This window comes from Heteronotia binoei, chromosome 12 (genome assembly GCF_032191835.1).
Source record: "Heteronotia binoei isolate CCM8104 ecotype False Entrance Well chromosome 12, APGP_CSIRO_Hbin_v1, whole genome shotgun sequence".
NCBI classification, from domain to species: domain Eukaryota; kingdom Metazoa; phylum Chordata; class Lepidosauria; order Squamata; family Gekkonidae; genus Heteronotia; species Heteronotia binoei.
Genome location: NC_083234.1, coordinates 75,067,435 through 75,091,654, shown reverse-complemented (window position 1 = coordinate 75,091,654; position 24,220 = coordinate 75,067,435). Strand labels below are relative to the sequence as shown.

The following is a 24,220-nucleotide window of genomic DNA, read 5'->3' as shown; positions in this document are numbered from 1 at the left end:
TGAGGTTTTTCACACCTATTTGCCTGGACCCTTTTTTGGAGATGCCAGGGATTGAACCTGGGACCTTCTGCTTCCCAAGCAGATGCTCTACCACTGAGCCACCGTCCCTCCCCTCTGAATTGGGTCTCAGAATCTCAAATTTAGAAATCCAAATGTTACCCAGGAATCCCCACTGCCCTGCTTGACAGTGCCTGGACACACAGGCCCAGGAACAATGTCTCAGGTGGTTAGGTTCTCAGAGAAGAGGAAGAATCTGAATCCACTTCTCAACAGTGCTCTTTCAGTGCTCTAACTAACAAAGGGGACCACTGGCTGCAATTGTAGCAAACTTTCCTATACAAAATTCTACCCACCTTGCTTTTTGCTGCTTTTCTTCCCTGTTAGGCTTGCAAGGTCACAGTGCTTCAGTAACAGCAATATGGGTGCATTCCCAAATGACCTAGCAGCCCTGCACACCTCCCCCCCTTGTCTTCCTGGCCAGGAGCCCATAATCCAAACCTCTTTCACCTGCCCATCACATCCTTCAATAGCACACAGTCACTACCTCATAAGAACATAAGAGAAGCCATGTTGGATCAGGCCAATGGCCCATCCAGTCCAACAATCTGGGTCACACAGTGGCCAGAAAGACCAAGTGCCATCAGGAGGTCCGCCAGTGGGGCCGGGACACTAGAAGCCCTTCCACTGTGTCCCCCACCAAACACCAAAAATACAGAGCATCTCTGCCCCAGACAGAGAGCTCCAATTTTAAGCTGTGTCTAATAACCACTGATGGACCTCTGCTCCATACGCTTATCCAATCCCCTCTTGAAGCTGGCAATGCTTGTAGCCGCTGCCACCTCCTGTGGCAGTGAATTCCACATGTTAATCACCCTTTGGGTGAAGAAGTACTTCCTTTTATCCGTTCTAACCTGACTGCTCAGCAATTTCATTGAATGCCCACGAGTTCTCGTCTTGAGAGAAAGGGAGAAAAGTACTCTGTGTTCCTGGCACTCAGGAACACAGAGCCCATTGCTATGAACAAAACGGAGAAGTCTGTGAGAATGCCAAACAAGTTCAGCACTAGCAAACGTCCTCCTGTGTGTTCACCTTCATCATTCTTGTTCCCACTTCAGCACACTGTAATCTGAGTCGCACCATTTTATACCATTCCTCAGCAAGATGCAGGCCTCAGATTCAGTGGGAGCTCACAGGAGCACAGCTCCTGAACCTTTCTGAGAGTTCCACCTCCTACTTTCGAGAGGATGCAGTTTAGAGGGACCCTGGGTGAGCTCCATCACCAGTTTTTCTACAAAATGACCCCTGGCGAGATGTCAATCATTGCTAAACCCTCCCCCCCCACCTACACCCCCCCCTAAACCAGGGGTCCTCAACCCCTGGTCCGTGGCCTGTTAGCAACCGGGCCGTGAGTTGTATAATTATTTCATTATATATTACAATGTAGGAATAAGAAGAAGACATTGGATTTATATCTAGCCCTCTTAGACTGCCTCACAATCTCCTTTCTTTACCTTCCTCCTCCACAACAGACACCATGTGAGGTGGATGAGGCTGAGAGAGCTCTTCCCGCAGCTGCCCTTTCAAGGACAACTCCTGCCAAAACTATGGCTGACCCAGGGCCATTCCAGCAGGTGCAAGTGGAAGAGTGGGAAATCAAACCCAGTCCTCCCAGATAAGAGTCCGCACACTTCACCACCACACCAAACTAATTGAAATAAAGTGCACAACTGTATCATCCGAAACCATCGCGTGCCCCACCCCACCCCCCAGTCCATGGAAAAATTGTCTTCCACAAAACTGGTCCCTGGTGCCAAAAAGGTTGGGGACCGCTGCTCTAAACAACAGACAACTCACCTGCTGGACTGTGTGGCCATCACCATATCAATGGTGTCCACGCCGATCCCCATGATGTTGATGACTGCCTGTCCTGCCTCAGTGTTGGCCAGGCTGAAGATGCAAAGGGACTGGAGGCTGGGGGCACTGCTGCAAGTCAAGAACACAGCTGTTAGCCTGCAGCGGGAACAGAAGGCCTCCTTGGCCGACTCTAAGTCAACAAGCAAAAAAAGGAGACAATTTTCACGTAGCCACGAGGACCAGAACCTCAGCTCCACTTCGGGAACCGAGTAGGCACAAAGCTTTGTGCTTCGTTGGAAATGTGAGCCAGAGAGAGTCTAAAATCCACCAGGGACCGGGCCTTTTCTGTTATGGCCCCTTCCTGGTGGAACCAGCTGCCGGAAGAGGTGAGGGCCCTGCGGGACCTTGCTCAGTTCCGCAGGGCCTGTAAGACAACCCTCTTCCGGCTGGCCTATGACTAACTGGCACAAGAAACTAAGTGTGGTTTACTAAACTTCTGCTGTTCTTAATGTTTAAATGTTTTAATTATTTATTGTTTAAATGTTTAAACCCTATTCATATTAGACTCTACGTTGTAAGCCGCCCTGAGCCACTCGTTGGGAAGGGCGGGATATAAATTATAAAATAAATAAAATAAATAAAAGCTCACTGTACCTGCTATGAGGATCCATTTCAGGGCACAGGTTCAAGATGGCATGGATCAACTGCAGAATAAGGCATCCTGAAGAACAGAGGGAGAGATGTTAGGAATCAGTGTTCCCTCTAAGCTGAGTTAGTGTGAGCTAGCGCACTGATTTTTAGCCTCCAGCTCACAGGTTTTTGTCTGAACTCAGGAAGCATAATAATTGATGCAGTAGCTCACAACGTTAATGCCAGCAGCTCACAAAGTAGAATTTTTGCTCACAAGACTCTGCCGCTTAGAGGGACCACTGATCACGACACTCGAAAACCAGCAGGAGAATAGTTTAATCCTGCAGGACATCCCATTGCTGACCTATGGGAGGCAGTCCTCAAAAAGAGAAGCTTCAAGGGGAGGTTTACAGCCTGAGACTGCTGGAACTCGAATTCATTCACAAATTCACAACAATGGATTCCGCAGGCCTGGACAGGGACGCAACATTCTTATCTCACTAAATATGGTAACGTTCTAAAAAAAAGGTAAAGGTGCAAGCAGCAGTCGTTTCTGACTCTGGGGTGATGTCGCATTATGTTTTCACGGCAGACTTTTTACGGGGTGGTTTGCCATTGCCTTCCCCGGTCATCTACTACGCTTTCCCCCCAGCAAGTTGGGTACTCTTTTTACCGACCTTGGAAGGATGGAAGGCTGAGTCAACCTTGAGCCGGCATCCTGAACCCAGCTTCCGCCAGGATCGAACCCAGGTTGTGAGCAGAGAGTCAGACTGCAGTACTGCAGCTTTACCACTCTTCGCCACGGGGCTCTCCGGTACTGTTCTACCACTACACATATAATTCCCCTGCTCTAATAAAGCTGATAACATTCTGCACTGTACCTCTTTCCTCTGCAACACCCCTTCCACCTTCTGACTGGGATATTAATTCCTATTCCATTCCTACATGCATCTGACAAAGGGAGGCTTGACGCTCAAAAGCTTACACCCCAAAAATCTTGTTGGTCTCTGAGGTGCTACTGGCCTTGAATCCAGCTTCTCTACTAGAGACCAACATGGCTCTGCCCTCTTACCCTACTAAGTTGTTCTTCTAGAGCAGGGGTGTCAAACATGCAGCCTGAGGATCGAATCAGGCCCCCAGAGGGCTCCCATCAGGCCCCCAGAGGGCTCCCATCAGGCCCCCAAGCAACTGGCTGTCATCTGCTTCCTTCTCCCTCTCTCTTGCTTCCTTCTGCGTCACAGCTTGCTTTGCCAGGCTTGCTCAACAGTACAGGAGCTACAGAGCAAAACCTCTACTTTCTCCATTGGCTGAGGCTCCTCCCTTGGGAAGGGAAGGGGGAGAGACAGAGCTTGCTTTGTCAGACGCTCTCAGTCGCACAGCAGAGCTACTGAGCCAAGCCTCTTTTCCTTCTATTGGCTGAGGCTCTTCCACCTCCTGGTCCCCTGGGGGAAGGAAGGGAACAGCCAGAGCTTCCTTTGTCCAGTTCCCTGGATCCCATGGGAGAAATACAAAGAAAGCACCTTTAAGACTGAGTGCTGTTTTAAAGATATTTTAATTTTTTTAAAAAAAATCTTTAATTGTGTTTGGCTGTTTCCTTTATAAGATTTGTATCTCTGCTACCTAATCTTAAATAGGTCCACTCACGGCCAGACCTGACATGGCTTGGCCCAACAAGATCTCACTTATGTCAGATTCAGCCCTCATAACAAAAGAGTTCGACACCCATGATAAGAGGAAATTCCAGTTAGGAATGGGTCCCGCTTCCCCTAGACTCCCAAACCCCTTAACTTCCATCAGGACCTTTCCACAAAGCACAACCTACCACCTATGTCTTGATCATCAGAAGAGCCCCAGGGAGGCTGCACTGCCCCTACCAGAACAACAGGCCTGGAGTTTAGCTCAATCGTAACCCCAAATAGCTCTGAATGGTGGGGCTGCAGTCTGACTTAATGAGGCGCCAGTACCAGGCACACTGCCACACGAGAACTTAAGAGGGAAACCATAAACCAGAGAAAGATGCTGAGAGTTTCAGACAGCAAAGTCTCCGGCCCCTTGGAGAAGGCCTGCTTACCAATTCGTTCTCTCACTCCATGGGAGTTATAGCGCCATTTGTGGTAGTTCGGCAACATCTCCTTCAAGACAAACACGATGCAGGGCACTAGCCCCTGGCTTTGGGTACTGCCAAGCTGCCCCTAGAGGAAGCAACCAGACCGAATCTTTCGCAACAGGAAACACCAACACACTAAACAACAACAGAAACTCTGATGCAGAAAGAATCGGGGGGGGGGGGGGGGAATGCCTGCAGCGCTACTCTACACCAAGTCTATTCAGCTGGAAACAAGAGTCAAGTCGCACCTTTAAGACCAGCCGAGTTTTATTCAGAACGTCAGCTTCTGTGTGCTAAAAGCACACGTCTTCAGACGAGGGGGTGAGGTACAGTCCTGCACTTGTATCTGATCCCCTCCTCTGAAGAAGTGTGCTTTTAGCACATGAAAGCTGACGTTCTGAATAAAACTTGGCTGGTCTTAAAGATGCCACTTGACTCCTTCTTTGTTCAACTGCTTCAGACCAAAAGGGCTGCCCACTTGGATCGATATACAGCTGGAAGTTCACAGGCCCCCTCCTCCCTCCCTCCCCTTCAGCATTATGTTACTCCCCATCCCCAAAAGCACTTACCCGAACAAGTGTCATGACTAAATTCAGGAAGGAGACAGTTACGCCATATTCACCTTGAGGCTGCTCAATGCCCATTAGCAAGTTACCGTAGCCTCCTGCATTCATACCCTCTGCACTGTGGAAAGCAAAAAAGGGGGGGGGGGGAAGGGGGACGATGGTGACATGAGATTAACAACACAGAGAGAGAAAAGCAGGTAATCTTGAGCAAGGGCCCAGGCTATGTGCCCATAACACTTCAGTATCGAGCTAAGAAACACACCAAAAATGCACAAATATTCTGTCACGCAGATTTTAAAGGGGCTGGCATTCCACAGTGATGGATCACACACACACACCCCACCCCAATTTTTCTGCATGGAAAAGGCACTCACTGGCCTGTTTACCAGACACAGACAAGCGTTTTGCCTGCTAAGAACATAAGAGAAGTCATGTTGGATCAGGCCAATGGCCCATCCAGTCCAACACTCTGTGTCACCCAATGGCCAAAAAAATCAAGTGCCATCAGAAGGTCCATCAGTGGGGCCAGGACACCAGAAGCCCTCCCATTGTGCCCCCCCAAGCACCAAGAATACAGAGCTTCACTGCCCCAGACAGAGAGTTCCAATAATATGCTGTGGCTAACAGCCACTGATGGACCTCTGCTCCATATGTTTATCCAATCCCCTCTTGAAGCTGTCTGCTTGTAGCTGCCACCACCTCCTGTGGCAGTGAATTCCATGTGTTAATCACTCTTTGGGTGAAGGAGTACTTTGTTTTATCAATTCTAATCCGACTGCTCAGCAATTTCATTGAATGCCCACGAGTTCTTGTACTGTGAGAAAGGGAGAAAAGTACTTTCTCTACCTTCTCTATCCCATGCATAATCTTGTAAACCTCTATCATGTCACCTCTCAGCTAATTTCACATTCCTGTTTATGATCATCACAACTATCAAACTGTAAGGCTATTATGAATGCAAGACCAGCAAACTGAAACTGAGAAGGGAAAAAAGAGGGTCTTCTCTTGCCCAGAAGGGACAAAGGCCTGATTTGTACAGCCCCACCTAGGAAGCATTTAACTATTTCATGATACCTCGCCCCACACAGAATTAAAACAGCAGCAGGCAATTAAAGTCTATCTGCTCCAGGAAGCCTTAAACCAAGCATCAGTTCACCATGATATCCGCCCACCTCCCCAGCAAGCCAGGAGTTCTAAACTGGGGCTATCTTAAGAGCGCAGAATCAGTTAGCAGGTGGGAAAAGCCTGGCTAGGACATCATAGCAAACTGGAACCTGACTCATCGCTTCCCAGACCAGAAAGCTTTAATCATGCTCTGCTAGGCAGGGGGATAAAAGAGGAGGGCACAGCAAGGCAAGTGCATGAGGGCAAACCGTAATTTGTCTGGGACAGCTGAAGAGGCACCAATGGGATTTTCAAGTTAACATGATTCTGACTGGGGTGCTCCAACTGCTTGAGAATTCGTAAGATGAACAAGGACAACGCAGTTCTATTTCAAGGGAAGACAGAGAAAACTACCCTAGTTCTAAATGTTGTCGAAGGCTTTCATGGCCAGCGTTCATTAGTTGTTGTAGATTTTCCGGGCTGTATGGTCATGGTCTTGGCATTGGGAAACCTGATGTTTCACCAGCAACTGTGACTGGCATCCTCAGAGGTATAACCCAGAAAAATGGAGTTCTCTCTGGGTCACTCAGAAACAACTCCAGTTTACTGGGTTTATACCTATGAGGATGCCAGTCACAGTTGCTGGTGAAACATCAGGTCTCACAATGCCAAGACCAGGGCCACACAGCCCGGAAAATCTACAGCAACGAATACCCTAGTTCTATTCTCTCTGCCCCTTTGAAAGAGAACTTGAAGTACGTAAAAGTACCTAACAGACACTAGAACAGTCACAGGAGCAGCTCCATGAAACAGGTCCGTTGTCGAGATTACAGAAATCATGAAGTATTTGGAACATTCTGAAGAGCTGCATCAAGGCTAAACTTCGAAAGCAACCCAGGTTTCGTCCAGCATATCCAACTTCAGTTTAGACAACAGACAAAAGAAGCGAAGCGCTGCACAAGAGTCAAACTACCTGATCATGTGACTCAGACTAGAAACTGGATTAGCAACGAATGGTAAAAATCCCGTATGGTGAAGGTCAGTCCAAACCTGAAAAGGAAGAGAAGCACTGCATTTTGACGTTTGCACAAAACAGGATTGCAGCCCTTGAATCTGAAACCTCAGCTAGAATTGCCAGATTCTGTGCAGCTGCCAGAGTCTACAGAGGCAAAGTGTTGATTTAGTGACACGTGCTTGTTGTTTTGAATATATAGCCTTTAATGGAAGATGGTGGGTGGGTGGGTGTGTATATCTTCACACAACCACTCCCTTCATGCATATTTTATTCTGCTGGTCTATGGTTATAATAAGTGACTGGTTGGCAAAGGAGAGCATTCCAGCAAGAGGGAAAATAAGCAATGTTCCCTCACCTTTGCAGGCATCCGGGAAGCCAGGACAGTCAAACAGTTGACACAAGAAGCTATAACATCAACTGGGGGAGAAATCACAGTAGTTAACCTGGAAAAGAAAGAGAGAGAGAGAGACAGACAGAAAGAACTGTACATTAACATTTGAGTACCATTTTAGAACCTATGTTGCACTGTTTTCGTTCTGCTCCTCCTCCGAGGAACTTTGTGAGGCAATACTAGGTTCGCCCTTCCTTATTTTATCCTCACAACACCCCTGTGCGGCAGATTAGGCTAAAAAAAAAAGAAACACCCTGACTGGCCCAAGATCACCTCAGTGGCCCCATAACTGCCCAGATCCTAGACCAGGGGTGGCCAAACTTGTTTAACAGAAGAGCCACATAGAATAAATGTCAGATGTTTGAGACCTGCAAGGGAGAGATGGAGGGAGAGAAGGCAGGCAGATAGATGGGCAGAGGGGGGAGGGAAGGAAAAGTAGAAAGAAAACAACTTTAAATGCATTTTCCAAGCCACCTGCTGGCTCGGCTTGGAGAAGTGATTTAAAGAGAGAAATGCCTTCTCCAAGCTGGCTGAACTGGGCAGTGGGGGCTTCAAGACCCACACAATATGTGTGAAAGAGCTACATGTAGCTCAGTGGTGGAGCATCTGCTTGGGAAGCAGAAGGTCCCAGGTTCAATCCCTGGCATCTCCAAAAAAGGCTCCAGGCAAATAGGTGTGAAAAATGTCAGCTTGAGACCCTGGAGAGCTGCTGCCAGTCTGAGAAGACAATACTGACTTTGATGGACCAGAGGTCTGATTCAGTATAAGGCAGCTTCATATGTACTTCATATGTTCATGTCCTGGGCCACAGTTTGGCCACCCATGACCTAGACTGACAGTCTAACCATTACTTCCCATTGTTCCTTCAAAATTTCACCCCTCCGTTCCCTACTGTACTTAAACAAGTTTCTTGTTAATTCTGACCTAATCTTGAACTGCCAAGGCTACTCATCCGATTTACCTTTGTAGCAGCATGTAGATCCGCGATGTGATTGGCAGGAGGCAATCCGCGATCGACACATCTGTGCTGATGACTTTGTGAACCAGGTCGATGACTGGCTTCACCCGCTGGCAATGCTGAATTACATCTGCAAAAGGAAATTAGTTTATCGAGGGAGGGAGGAAAGGAGGAAGGAAGGCCAAATATGGCTAACCCTGGATAAGTAGTATCCCATAATAATATACAGTCTTTCAATTTTATTTATTTTGCATTATGCAACCTATAAAGGTAAAAGTAGTCCCCTGTGCAGGCAGCAGTCATTTCCGACTCTGGGGTGACGTCGCATCACGACGTTTTCACGGCAGATTTTTTACGGGGTGGTTTGCCATTGCCTTCCCCAGTCAACCTATAGGGAGCCATAATTTTACTGATTGTTGAGATATATTTTAAAGCATATACAGAGGTTTGCTGAATGAATAACCGTGCCTATTTAGGCTAGATTTATTTACTAACCTTTTTAAACATACATCATTGCTCTGTAATATGTAGATGGCTTAATGGTGTTTTTAAATATTGTTTGTGTGTCTAGTTGCTGTTCAGTTTTCGTAACTTTGAACTGTTATTTAAAAAGTGATGGCCTTTGGCTAATAAACATCTCAACATCAACATTAGTTCTGGTCACTGTACTCCAAAAGGAAATTGCAGAGCTGGAAAAAGTACAGAGGGGAACCAAGGTGATTAGGGGGGTTGGAGCACCTTCCCTAGGAGGAAAGCCTGAACAGCCTCAACAGCCCCATTATCTATCAGACTTAACCATTCCAAGTTATCACAGGGCATTTATGTTGGCTAAACTAAATGCGTTTCCCTCCAAAGTTTTACAAAGAAGATATCATCGAATCCCTTTATGTGATAAGACTCTGTTCTTGTGGAATGAATATTCCCAACTCAATTCAGCATATATTGCTCGATTGCTCCATATATCATAATCTCTGTAAAGATCTATTTTGCAAATTTTCCTTCTCCCCAGATCTGTCTGTTCTGCCACCCTGTCATTATTTAATGAAGGATACTGAGTGGGAGGTTAGCGAGGCTGTGGCAAAATTTTTGGCTGACATCCTTAAATTTAAATCTGACCATGTATGAATGCATTTGTAATCTCGGTTTCTTTTTGGTTTTATCTCCAGTGTTTAAATTTTTTGTATTCTCATTTGCAACTGTTATGCCATTAAAGGTCTGGTATGGCATGAACAGTCTGGGATGTTTCAGCTTAGAAAAGGGAGGACATAATAGAGGTCTATAAAATTATTCATAGGGTGGAGAGAGTTGACAAAGATAAATTTTTCCCCCTCTCCCAAAACATTAAAGAGCTTCCAAGTAGGCTGATTGGCAGTAGGTTCAAGAAGGAAATAATATAAAAGGAAATACTACTTTACAGAGAGCAAGTAAAATGTGGAATTCACTGCTAGAGGATGTAGTAAGGACCACAGGAATAAATAGCCTTAAAAGGGAATCAGATAGATTCATAGTAACAATGGCTACTAGCCATGGGGGACTGAGGGAAACCTCCACATTCAGTGGCACTAAACCTCTAAATCCCAGAGTCAACATCAGGGGAAGGACTCGGTGTCCAGTACCTTGTCATAATGGGGTTAACAAAATGTGGAGAAGGTGCTAACTTCAGTCTTGACTCAAGCCAAATGTTGAGTCATTATTTTTCCTGATGCTTGAACAAACTGAACCATTTTCGAACCAAATGGACTGTTTACTGGATTGATACTCGGCCTCTATATCCTGTTGTTGGCCCCCCAGCATAACTGGTTGGCCACTGTGAGACAGGATGCTGGACTAGACAGACCGCTGGTCTGATCCAGAAGGGCTCTTCTTATGTTCTTGTTCTGTTCTTAACAGGCTAGTACCAGCAGAAAGTGCTGACCGTAACTGATGCTTTGATTTGGGGGGGAGTAAGGCAGTTTCATGTGGCAAAGTCTGTCCCTATACTGTCTGTCCCCAACAGTTCTAAGTTCCAACAACTCACCTGCTGTCGACACAACATGCAGCAGCATCTCAATCTCGCAAGTGAATAATGTCCAACTGCTGTAGGAATACTCCCCATCGTACCAAGTAGGCTCGGTCATCCAGCATCACCTGGCCCACTGTTCCCTGAGGTATCCGGAGGTTGGTTTGGCCTAGACCTAAAAAGCAAAAGGGAAATGACAAAATTAAGTCCATACACCTTCACACAACTAAAATGTTAGAGATTAGGTAGGATATTCATCTCTTGCACTTCTATACACTTACTCGTGAAGGTGTTTCCCAGAAAATTACAGCCTTCTAATTCCCCCCCCCCCTTTCTTTCAAATCAAACCAACTTCTGACTTTCATGTCTCTGATGGTATCTTAGGAAAGACACAGGCAGGACTAGTAAGAGGCTCTTGTGCTCACGGGGCAAAGGCTTCTGTATTCTGAGTGGCCAGCAGTTGTGTCTCCTGCATATGCCTCTCTCAGCAGTACTCCCTTTCCTCCCTTCTCTCCTCTCCAAAACTTCCTGATATGCAAGAATGTGAATGCAATTTACAGTTAAACAGGTAAAGTGATTAATTTGATACAAAACAAGTCAAACAGATAGTTACATATCCTGTCTCTGGGATTCTGAGTGCATGACTTGGATTCTTCCACCTGCAAAATTCGCTCTTAAGCAATTAAGCGAGGAATCTGCATCTTATGACCTGTGCTGCGGAACCTTCCCAAAGCTGGAAGACAAGCTGACCCAATCAGGGCAACTGTGAATGGGTGACCCCAAGCTCCCTGGATGGAGAAGGTCAGGTCGATCTGGATGAAATTGTCCTTCAGCATTCCAATTCCATGGTAGAATGACTTGTAGTGAGCTGGCTGCAGGTTACTAGTTTGCTCTGATAAAGCTGGTTTTCTAGACCTACAATCTTCTTTTTAAGCACAAATTTAGGATTCGATTTGGTTGGTCCATAACCTTTGCTGGGGACAGAGAGGATCTCTGTTGGTTCTTCAGGATCTGTCCAGTAGCATTCAAAGCCATTTAAGCTGTCTTCCTGGAATTACCAGGAGGGATGAGAATTAGTAGCAGAGCTTTCCTTTATTAAACGAAGAGTCCAGAGTGATGATGACGATGTCGCCCCACACTATGGATGTTATAACAGCTTCAAGGTTTCACCTTGTCTCACTCTGTTCTCATTCTTCTCTAACCGAAACTGGGGAAAGGAGACTGGAAACACAAATCATCCCTTCTAAAACTTGTCTCTGTTTCAGATTGCAAAACCAGAAGAAACAGAGGAGAGCTCAAAACAAAACAAAAACCTGAAAGTTTTATCGTGGAGTGAGATGGACAAACGAACAAGAACTTTAAGAGACTATGATTTGGAAGTGTTCAAAAGGGAGTGGAAGAAATTTAGAGGATATATAGAGAAAGAGTGGAATGTAAAAAGACATTGGACAATTTTTTAATAATGAGTATGAAAAAAGGGACAAATTGAACTTTGATTGGTTAAGGGTACCTTTATAAATGAACTCAAGTATATAACTTCGGCGGGAGTCTAGTAACGGAGGGAGGGGGGTCAGAAAATATCATATGGGTTAGGGATAGTAATGATATAAACAGACACTGTTACCATATGTTATTAATAAAATTGTTTAAACCAAAACAAAACAAAAACCTGCCTCAACAGAATGGGTAGGATCAGACAAGAAAATAGGGTTCCTCTTCCCAGAAGAAATAGTCTCCCCCAGAACTTTCTGTTTCAGAGTGACAAAACTGCTGGGCAGGTCTTATTGCATTGTTCTTCTCATTGTTATCTTGAGACATGATTTCTCCTACTTTCCAAAAAAATTCCAAGCAGATCAAAGGAATTATGTATTTTCCTTTCTCCTCTTGGACCATCACCCACTTGGGTCACGGATCAAGTGACCAGGTCTGGTGCAGCTGTTACGTCCATCGCAGTTCAGTATTGATTTAACAGATATCTGCTTGTTCCAATATAATTTATGTAATTTGTGTCACTTTTCTGGTATTGTATTTATTCTTGTGTTGGTTTTTTAACCACAACAAATGATTCCATCATTCAGTGATTCATACTGAGTCAGCTTTTCATTTTTCAAATTTATAACATCTCTGAATACACTGTACCTATTGGAGAGCCAGTTTGGTGTAGAGGTTAAGTGCACAGACTCTTATCTGGAGAACCGGGTTTGATTCCCCACTCCTCCACTTGCAGCTGCTGGAATGGCCTTGGGTCAGCCATAGCTCTCATAGTTGTTCTTGAAAGGGCAGCTGCTGTAAGAGCTCTCTCAGCCCCACCTACCTCAAAGGGTGTCTGGTGGGGGGGGGGGAAGGTAAAGGAGATTGTGCCCGCTCTGAGAATCAAAGTATAGGGCGGGATATAAATCCAATATCATCTTTTTCTTTCCATGATCCCAAGTCAAACACTCTCTTCCCTCTTTTATTTCATCCTCAAAAGAACCTCATAAGGCAGGCAAGGATTAGGAACAGGCACATTCCAGGAAAATGGAGGTTTGTCCTGATTTGCAAACTAGTTCTGTTCATGAGTTTCATGATCATCCCTCCCTCCTATCTGGTGGTGGTGGCTCCCCAAGGCCAGCAGAATGGAAGCAGGAGGGGGAGAACTTGCAAAGGTCATTTTAAAGGAACATTTTGCAAGCCATTTTAGTGATTCCCTTCCCCCAAACATGGAGGAGTGAAAACGATCGTTGGATTTTACACTGGAAGCAGGATGCAAATATTTAACTATTCTCAGTCCTTCACCAAGCATGAACTAGTGGGGGGGGGGCTTTTTTCACACAAGAGGCTTACTCCTTCCGGGCGCTCCCATCTCCAGAGATCACTGGCATAGAGGCTAACAGAAGAACTGAAAACCGAGGTATCTATATAAACCACCTGCAATAACAAAATCTTTTTCATAGCATCAAATGTTTGGTTTTAAATTGTCTATATATGTTTTTTACCTTTTTTACAACTGTAGTTTTAAAACATTTTATTATGATTATTAGCCGCCCAGTCCGCTTGCGAAGTGGGAGAGAGAAAGAAAGAAAGAAAGAAAGAAAGAAAGAAAGAAAGAAAGAAAGAAAGAAAGAAAGAAAGAAAGAAAGAAAGAAAGAAAGAAAGAAAGAAAGAGAAGAGAGAGAGAGAGATGAGAGAGAGAGAGAGAGAGAGAGAGAGAAAGAAAGAAAGAAAGAAAGAAAGAAAGAAAGAAAGAAAGAAAGAAAGAAAGAAAGAAAGAGAGCGAGAAAGAGAGCGAGAAAGAGAGCGAGAAGAGAGAGAGAAAGAGAGAGAGAGAGAGAAAGAAAGAAAGAATTTAAACTATTTGCATCCTCTTTATGGCAATAAAAATGTGACCTCTAAAAGTATATCTCGCTCTGTCATTGAGTAATGCCCAAGGCAATTTACAACATCATATGAAGTAAAGAGTTAAAAAAGCACATAAAATATACAAAAATAATGACGAGGGCCAGAAACTTTGCCCCAAGTCTTTACCAAGGGGATAGAGCAGCTTTGGTGTCTGCCTCCGCCACAGTGTACCATCTTCGTGAGAGATCACGTCGGGTGGCTTGTGCTTATACAGCTCAATGTAGAAAGACATCTTATCCAAGAAGGTGTACACCTGCAGGTGGAGAGAAAACAGGTTGCCTGATGAGGCAGGAAGTCATCTGGAGACTCCATCACCTGCTTGCTCATGGAGCGGCTAAGCTGACAGGCCCATCCCCACTACTGTGGACAGCAATAATTAACTGCCTGGTGTGAGAGAACCTCCAGCAACACAATACAATCTAGCTCATACTTCTCAAAGAGATTCCCACCCAACTCTTTTCAGATGAAAACAGCTTATGAGTTATCGGGAACTAACCAATGCTTGATCAGCCTTCCACACATGCTTCTCCACCTATGAACTCTCTCATTGTGACTCACATCTACGCCAAGTACCTTTTTGCTGTGGATTTATCTGAAACAAGAGCTGTGAGTAACTGCAGAAGGGGGGAGAGCAGGTGGGGGAACATTCCACATACGCTGTCCAGATAATGCCCAGGCCTGCAGTTGGCTCCTGAAGTTAGACACACAAAAAGAAGTTAACAGACACAGAGTCACCACCACACGCAACATTAATACATGTGTTTTGTAAATTTAAATCGAAAACCAAGTTCTTTTCATTGTGTAATGTTTTTAACCTTCTCATAGACTACGCTGAAGGTTTTTTGAAGGAAAAGTGAAGGGAAGACAAGTTTTAAACAAAGGACTTGATGTAAATGTTTGTTCTCTGCAGTAGATGGAGATTAGGGATTGCCATCTTCTGGGCTTGGAGCAGGTGTCACTGGTGGCGGGAGGAGGGATTTGTGAGTTTCCTGCATTGTGCAAGAGGTTGGACTAGATGACCTTGATGGTCCCTTCCGACTCTATGATTCTAGGGAAAGGCACAAATCAGCTCACAGACTAAAGCTCATCATTAATTTTGGTGGGTTTGTGGTTGGCAAAGTGACGTTCGTGAACCAAAGAGCTGCTCCAAGCCATTTCACCCTCCGCTTTCCGCTTGCTGTCAAAAGCCACAGGGAGTAGAAAGCAGAGGTTTCAAAGCAAAGAAGGGTCTGTGGCCAAAGTACTGATATATCCATCAAGGCTTTGACCAAAGGAAGGAAATAAAAATGAACAATGAATTCACCGTCTTCCAGAACAGCTGAGGAATGCTTGAAGCAGCCAGAACTTCACATGCTGTGTCAATGATGTCCTTGGGGGGGAGGGGGGAGAGGAGAGAAGACACACAGCACATTACATACAAATTGTTTATCTTGTTAATTTAGGCCTGATTACACTAAAACAATTTTCATAGTCCTTTTAACAAAGAATCCAGGGACATGCAGCTCCTCAAAACCGTTGGAACCTCTGAGGAATTCACAAGCACATTCACAGAACTAGTTTCCACTGGGAATGCGCACTTCAAAAAATGTATTAACTTTGTTTCAGGATTTCAGCAAGGGCACGGTTTTCATTATCCAGAATTTTCAGGAGTCTGACTACTTGTTCAGGATTATGATTTTAAGTATGTTTTTTGGATTCTAGAACCATGAATTTGTGTACTATTTCCCCACCCTGAGAGGCAGAAGCGATGGAGAGGGGGAATCTCACCTTAGCAAGCAGCTGTCTGTAAGCGCATGTGCCATTTAAGTTTAAAGGGCCACTATTTTCTATGAGATGACCTGGTCTCTGAACCACAGATGCCAAAAGAAAATAAGGGCCCTTTTCAAATGGAAAAAGCCCATGCACCATCCAACAGCTGGGACAACCTTCCTCTCTCTCCCTCCCCACTCCACCCCTAAAAAACACTCTCAAAATCCCAGAAGATAAATTATCATTACTCCCAGAATTTCAGCTGGGGTATAACTGAATCCACACTAAACTAGTTGCCAGTATTCTAGGGGGGGAAACTGTGGCAGTTAAAATGGTTTCAACTTGTTTTTTTATTCCAAAGTTTCAACCTCTAATTCTACTTTATTAACACAGAACCTTTAGGTTATCTTTATTCAACCACACAGTGCACATCTTCTTGCCCACAAAATGAGCTTGTTCCAGACTAGCAAGGGAAAGGCAGAATCTTAAAAGTAACCAAAACAAGGAGACGCAGACAAGGCTTGGGATGCTTACCTGCTGGTTGCCTAGCGTGTGCAACTCCAGTGATGTCAAGACAAAGGAAAGGAGGCCATAAATACACATGCATGCTGTGCTGGCAGTACACTGCAGATGCAAAGGAAAGGACAACCAGAGAATGAGAAAATCTTGTCCAAAAACCACATGAGTAAAGTTCCAAACCACATATTTCCATTATTTATTTATTATATTAAATTTCTAGACTGCCCTCCCCTGTAAAACAGGGCTCAAGGGTGGTGTACAACAAAAACATAATGATAAATTCATAGTTAAAACAGTAAAAATGCAACAACTGGTCTAATTAGATGGCGCTGGTTAGGATGAACACGCATCCTAAAGAGAGCCAGTTTGGTGTAGTGGTTAAGTGTGTGGACTCTTATCTGGGAGAACTGGGTTTGATTCCCGACTCCTCCACCTACAGCTGCTGGCATGGCCTTGGGTCAGCCATAGCTCTGGCAGAGGTTGTCCTTGAAAGGGCAGCTGCTGTGAGAGCCCTCTCAGCCCCACCCACCTCACAGGGTGGGTGTCTGTTGTGGGGGAGAAAGATAAAGGAGATTGTGAGCCACTCTGAGACTCTGAAATTCAGAGTAGAGGGCGGGACATACATCCAATATTATCTTCTTCTAAAGCAACAAGTTTATACCACAGGCATATAAGGAGGATACTTAATGTTCACATAACCCCTCTATGAAATGGCAACAGAATCTATAAACTTATTCAGATGTGGATGTACTTAAATGAGGGGTTATGACAAGAATACAAATATGTGGAGCATGATACTGTTCCTCACGCTGATGCTCAACTCACTATCCACTGGGTGATTTCCCTTCCCGCCCCAGACAAATGCAAATGTCATAAAACCGGATGTACCAACACTAAATAAAATTAAAATAAATCCATCTTTTAAGAGGGAGAAACATTTGGGGTCTGTTATTTTATTCTTAAGAGCCCTGTGCGCAGAGTGGTAAAGCTGCAGTCCTGCAGTCCAAGCTCTGCTCATGACCTGAGTTCAATCCCGGCGGAAGCTGGGTTCAGGTAGCTACTAGCCGGTTCATGGTTGATTCAGCCTTCCAACCTTCCAAGGTCAGTAAAATGAGTACCCAGCTTGCTGGGGGGAAAGTGTAAAAAGGCAATGGCAAACTACTCCGTAAAAAGTCTGCCATGAAAATACTGTGAAAGCAACGTCACCCCAGAGTCTGCAACAACTGGTGCTTGCACAGGGTTACCTTTACCTTTTTTTTTTAATTCAGGTGTTAATTGTCTTTGCGTTATTATCATATGCACTTTGAACCACGAGAAAAGCATGGTATAAACAGGGCTTTTTTGTAGTGGGAATTCCTTTGCATATTCAGCTACATGCCCCTGACGTAGCCAATCCTCGAAGAGCTTACAGTAGGCCCTGTACTAAGAGCCCTGTAAGCTCTTGAAGGATTGGCTGCATCAGGGTTGTGTGGCCTAACATGCAAAGGAGATCCTGCTACGAAAAAAAATCCCTAGATATAAATATTTTAATACATAAATTTTAAAAATGAATTAATAAACACTACCAAGAAGTGGCTTCAGCACCATAAGCAACTGTTCAGAACGGATTATCAGCTCTGAACCCCAACGATACAAACTGATCCAGCATCCTTATATAGTCAGTTCTTTGCCACTGGGCCAATTATATAATAAGAACATAAGAGAAGCCATGTTGGATCAGGCCAATGGCCCATCCAGTCCAACACTCTGTGTCACACAGTGGCCAAAAAAATTTTATATATATATATATACACACACACACACACACACTGTGGCTAATAGCCACTGATGGACCTCTGCTCCATATTTTTATCTAAACCCCTCTTGAAGGTGGCTATGCTTGTGGTCGCCACCACCTCCTGTGGCAGTGAATTCCACATGTTAATCACCCTTTGGGTGAAGAAGTACTTCCTTTTATCCGTTTTAACCTGTCTGCTCAGCAATTTCATCGAATGCCCACGAGTTCTTGTATTGTGAGAAAGGGAGAAAAGTACTTCTTTCTCTACTTTCTCCATCCCATGCATTTTCGTGTAAACCTCTATCATGTCACCCCGCAGTCAACGTTTCTCCAAGCTAAAGAGTCCCAAGCGTTTCAACCTTTCTTCATAGGGAAAGTGTTCCAGCCCTTTAATCATTCTAGTTGCCCTTTTCTGGAATTTCTCCAATGCTATAATATCCTTTTTGAGGTGCGGCGACCAGAACTGCACACAGTACTCCAAATGAGACCGCACCATCGATTTATACAGGGGCATTATGATACACACATTGACCTATGTGATTGATGGCTGTAGGTCTTGCTGTTAAGAAAGCAGGTGCCCAGCTGCCTAGCAACATAGCAATCAAGCAGAAAGTTTGCACTTCTTCAGCTTGTGGCAGAATTTCTTTCTGGGGTTGGTCCTCTTTATGAAATTGGCCAAAAGAGGTCCAAGCTATCAAGCACTATCATGCATTCCTATTGCTAGCAGCTTAGGCTGAGAATGTAAGGTCAGTAGAAAGTAGGTGAAAGGTAAGAGCTATCTGAGGGCAACCTTAAGCCTTATATGGTAATAGAGGAACCGGATGGAGTAAATAGATCCCAGTGGGCAGCCGTGTTGGTCTGAAGCAGTTGAACAAAGCAGGAATCAAGTTGCACCTTTAAGACCAACCAAGTTTTATTTAAAACGTAAGCTTTTGTGTGCTCTCTAAGCACACTTCATCAGACGAGGGGATCAGGTATTGTGGGCTGAAATACATGCAGTTTGTTGATTAAGAGGGCAAACCGACTGATCACATAGTAAAACAGTGTGGCTTGGCCATTTGGTCTGGATAGCCATAAAAGGTAATAAAGTTCCCTGCCAAATGGTGTTTCCAGACCAAATGGCCAAGCCACACTGTTTTACCATGTGATCACTCAGTCTGCCCTCTTAATCAACGAACTGCATGTATTTCAGCCCACAATACCTGATCCCCTCGTCTGATGAAGTGTGCTTAGAGAGCACGCAAAAGCTTACGTTCTAAATAAAACTTGGATGGAGTAAATATATGGCAGATGTGAGAAACTAGCTGTTGATGCAGCTGGTGGCTCTGGAATGCATGTTATCAGGTAAGATATGGACTGTGATACCTGTTTCCGGGGAAAATGCTTTATAAACCCTGGGATTTAGAGTAAGGGTGCTGCCTACATGCGAGACGGGGGGGGGGGTGTCTCTATGCTGGTCAAGACACGAAATTAACAACCCTTGTTAATTTCAAGCCATGAATTTAACAGGTATTAGAATATAAGATAGAGTAAGTTTGAGTACAAGAAGTGAGTAAAAGTTTATATGAATTCTAAATGCATAACCTTCTAACTGTATTCAGAAACTGTACTAATGTTATCTATTGTTTTGCCTTTCTACTGATGTATTTTCAAGCCCAGAGTAGAAACTTAAGTGTAATCAAGTTTATCTGTGTCAGCTCCTGGGGTTGTTTGGGTTATTGAGGGTACAATAAGGTGTACAAAAGTAAATCCTGCCTCACAGCTACACTCCTGTTGCAAGACAGAGCCTCCCAAGAGACCATACGAGACTCACGTTCTTCCCCCCGCTGCTTAGCGACCGGAGCAGCTTCGTAAGGTACTGGAATACATTCAGCTGGATAGCAGTACTTCCCATTCGCCTAATCACACCACTTGATTCTTCTGGGGTTACTGTGTGGCGGAGCAAAGCCCAGGCCAAGAGGACAGGAGCATGATGAGAGATATCCCCAAGAGTGAGCAGCAGGCAGTCCATTTCCTGCTCAGAACAGAGAAAAGTCAAGCAACTGCACATGGGGGAAAAAACATACTGTGCGCATAAATTTAGGCCCAACGGGCACGCTTTAATTTTGCATGGAGGTTATAGGTCGACAGGTTTATTGGATTTATATCCTGCCCTCCCTGCCAAAGCAGGCTCAGGGCAGAGATATAACCTCTCGGGAACCAGAACCAAATTTCAGACAAAGCAGTACAGAAGTACTTCTTAAAAATGCTCAGAATGTCCTGTACAAAACTGGTCCTTAACAGGATTAACTTCACATCCAGATAGAGGGAAAGTGAATAAAAAATGCCCCAGCAGGCAATGAAAAGTGTTTGAGATGTTTATCGGCAGCGTTCGATACGGTCGACCATCAGTTGCTGACTTGCCGTCTCGCCGACGCGGGGATTCAGAGGTTGGCCTTACAATGGCTTTCCTCTTTCCTTGATGGTTGGGGACAAAGGGTGGCGATTGGGGGTGAACTGTCCCAGAGACACACGCTTGATTGCAAGGTGCCTCAGGGGGCAGTGCTCTCCCCGATGTTGTTCAACATCTACATGCGTCCCCTTGCCCAGATTGCCCGGAGGTATGGGTTGGGTTGTCATCAATACGCCGATGACACCCAGCTCTATTTACTGATGGACAGCTGGCCTGTCTGTGTTCCAGAAAATCTGGATCTGGCGTTGCAAGCCGTGGCTGGATGGCTTAGGCTGAGTAGACTGAAACTAAATCCAGAGAAGACAGAGGTCCTTTACTTGGATCGGCGGGGTCCAGGAAGGGAAATTCCCCTACCAGCCTTTGACGGTGCGCCACTGACAATGGCACGCAGGGTCAGAAGTCTGGGGGTACTACTGGAGCCTGCCCTGACAATGGAGGCCCAGATAGCAACCACGGCTAAGTCCGCATTCTTTCATCTGATTCGGGCCAGGCAGTTGGCTCCTTTCCTGGAGCACGGCGACCTGGCAACAGTGATCCATGCAACGGTCACCTCGAGGTTGGACTACTGTAATGCCCTCTGCATGGGGTGCCCCTGTGCCAAACCCGGAAGTTGCAGCTAGTGCAGAATACCGCTGCCCGGCTATTGTTAGGGCTCCCTAGGTGGGAGCATATTCAGCCGGGGCTCCGGGGACTGAACTGGCTGCCAATAATATACCAAGTTCGGTACAAGGTGCTGGTTCTTACCTTTAAAGCCCTATATGGCCTAGGACCTGCCTACCTTAGGGACCGTCTCTCCCCATATGTTCCCCAGAGAGTGCTTAGATCTGGTTCTCAAAATCTGCTAACAATCCCCAGGCCGAAGAAGGCCCGCCTGAAGTCAACCAGGGATAGGGCCTTTTCAATTACAGCCCCCGGATGGTGGAACCAGCTACCGGAAGAGGTGAGGGCCTTGCGGAACCTAGGGCAGTTCCGCAAGGCCTGTAAGACGGTCCTCTTCCGGCTGGCATTTAACTGATTGGGATTTAAAAACTGTGAAGGAAGGTTGCAAGAATAGCACCAAACTGATTGACTTTTTCTCTGTGTTACTGTTTTAATTTTTGTGAATTATTTAATGTATTTTACTATTTATTAAGCTGATGTTTGAATTTTATGTTGTGAGCCGCCCTGAGCCCGCCTCGGTGGGGAGGGCGGGATATAAATCGAATAAAATAAAATAAATAAATAAATTTTAAAAATTAGCTGCAATGGAACAAGAATATGAATAATTGCATCTCTACAGAATTGGAAAGGGGGGGAAGACCTCCTGTGGAAAGGACATGCTCTTTCAGATTTGCATGGACCCACCCACTGAGCAACTAGGCAGATCACCAACTCAAGTTATGGACCACAAAGATAAGCATACCTAGGATGCCCTTATACTGTCCTCAATCCTTCTTACAGCTCTGCCTTAAAAAAAAAAATAATACTGTCGTACATATTTTTAAAATGACATTTCATTAAGAGTTTCAACATGAGTGCACATATACAATAATATATGATCAGTGAGTGGTAATTTCTACAAACAACTGCACTAACTAGCTATTTGCAGGGGTGGCCAACAGTAGCTCTCCAGATGTTTTTGCCTACAACTCCCATCAGCCCCAGCCAGCATGGCCAATGGCTGGGGCTGATGGGAGTTGTAGGCAAAAAAAACCCCTACAACTGGAGAGTTACCAGCCACCCCTGAGCTATTGTGTATGGATGCAAGAAGGGCTACAGATTTACCTGGCGGACCTGCCCACTGCCAGCGAGTTTATGCTCTTCTGTCCTGTCATCCAACACACGCTCATGCAGAGCATCGATTTCCATGCCTTCCACTAGAATTAGAGCACTGAAGTAGCTGTGGGAAGAGGGTAAGGAGAGGGAGGGGGGTTACAACTAGAAGCAGATGCGGTAAGGAAGAAAAGCACATTCATGATTTTTCCAACACACTGAAACTGTATGCAAACCCAAAGAAAGCTAAAGATGTTTCAGTCTTAGAATCTGATGCATCAGCCAATAATTGATGGCTGAAAAGTCACAAATAGCACTCAGCATTGACTACAGGCTGACAGACTCTGAAGAGAACCTTTGTTGCTACCTATTTTTCAGCACCTAGGCTTTGAGATGTTGTTGTTCACACAACGACAAGTAGCACCTTATATTACAAATGAAGAAAAAACATATTTAGTCAAGGAAGGGGCCACAGCTTTGAAAAAAAAAACATATTTGGTTAAGGAAGGGGCTACAGCTTTGAATGGAGACAGCTCCTGGTTAAACCCCCTAGCATCTCCATTTTAAAGTATCTCAGAGAGAAAGGCTGGGAGAGGGTATGCCTTGAATTCTGCAGAAATGCTGCTGACCACAGCAGATAAAACTGGGACCGATGGACATGCCTGACACCAAAGACCTTTTTGCCTGTGTGCTCCGACATTTGCTGTTCTTAGAAATGGGGCCTTTCTGTGTTTACACTCCAATTACAGAACCCAGTCCCTAAACACTATCCCAGTTTTCACTTAGAAGTCAGGTAAATGTGTTTAGGAAGGGCAGCTCGCACCACTATCCTGAATTTTCAGTAATCCACTTAAGGGCAGGAAATCCAAACAGGTTTTTTGGTAGTTTTTAAGTAGCTGTTTAAAATTTAAATTGCTTTTTGATTTATTGATCCCTGGATCTTTAATATGATTTGGCGCTACTGCTTATTTTGTTAATTATATATTTTAAAATTATATCATCTTAGATTTTCTGAAACTCCTGTTTGCTACTTGGAAGCCTGGTGTGGAAAGAGTGGGTACAAAAGAGCCAGTTTGATATAGTGGTTAAATGCACGGACTCTTATCTGGGAGAACCAGGTTTGATTCCCCACTTCTCCACATGCAGCTGCTGGAATGGCCTTGAGTCAGCCATAACTCTGTCAGAGGCTGCTCTGGAAAGAGCAGTTTCTGTCAACGCTCTCAGCCCCACTTACCTCACTGGATGTCTGCTGTGGGGATGGGAAAAGAGATTGTTGGCCACCCTGCGACTCTGTCCTTGAAAGGGCAGCTTCTGTGAGAGCCCTCTCAGCCCCACCCACCTCACAGGGTGTCTGTTGTGGGGAGGGGAGGGGAAGGAGATTGTAAGACACTCCGAGACTCCTTTGGGTAGTGATGGGCAGGGTATTAATAAAATCTCCTCCTCCTCCTCCTCCTCCTCCTCCTCCTCCTCTTCTTCTTCTTCTTCTTCTTCTTCTTCTTCTTCTTCTTCTTCTTCTTCTTCTTCTTCTTCTTCTTCTTCTTCTTCTTCTTCTTCTTCTTCTTCTTCTTCTTCTTCTTCTTCTTCTTCTTCTTCTTCTTCTTCTTCTTCTTCTTCTTCTTCTTCTTCTTCTTCGGATCAAATGTCTGTAGGCAGCTTTGTATGCCTCAGAAATTGCCTGAATTGAATTGATTGTCAGCCGCCCCGAGTCCACTCGCGGAGAGGGTGGGTTAGAAATTGTTTTTTTGTAAAACAATTTTTATTAGTAACATATGGTAATAAATCTATATCTATATCTTACATCTTTAAAAATTTCTTTTATCTACCCCATATATTACTTTCCACCCACCCCTCCCCCCGTTACTTGACCCCCGCCAGTGTTATTTACTTAAAAACAAAACAAATATTAAAGGTACCCTTAACTATTAAAACAAAAATTTATATTCTTCTTCTTTTTAAAACTTTATTATCA

At 44.9% G+C, this 24,220-nt stretch overlaps 1 protein-coding gene across 1 annotated transcript in view; it reads right to left on the bottom strand.

Annotated features, from left to right (window-relative positions):
- The window catches only part of NUP188 (nucleoporin 188), an 80,240-nt gene that overhangs the window by 41,236 nt on the left and 14,784 nt on the right, over positions 1–24,220 (bottom strand). The window contains 16 exon segments of the mRNA XM_060250675.1: positions 1,855–1,983; positions 2,509–2,575; positions 4,556–4,676; positions 5,161–5,275; positions 7,235–7,311; positions 7,632–7,719; positions 8,629–8,755; positions 10,643–10,715; positions 10,717–10,799; positions 14,129–14,257; positions 14,577–14,669; positions 14,672–14,693; positions 15,306–15,371; positions 16,286–16,375; positions 19,861–20,061; positions 22,264–22,378. Of these exon segments, the coding sequence (XP_060106658.1) occupies positions 1,855–1,983; positions 2,509–2,575; positions 4,556–4,676; positions 5,161–5,275; positions 7,235–7,311; positions 7,632–7,719; positions 8,629–8,755; positions 10,643–10,715; positions 10,717–10,799; positions 14,129–14,257; positions 14,577–14,669; positions 14,672–14,693; positions 15,306–15,371; positions 16,286–16,375; positions 19,861–20,061; positions 22,264–22,378 (1,596 nt within the window).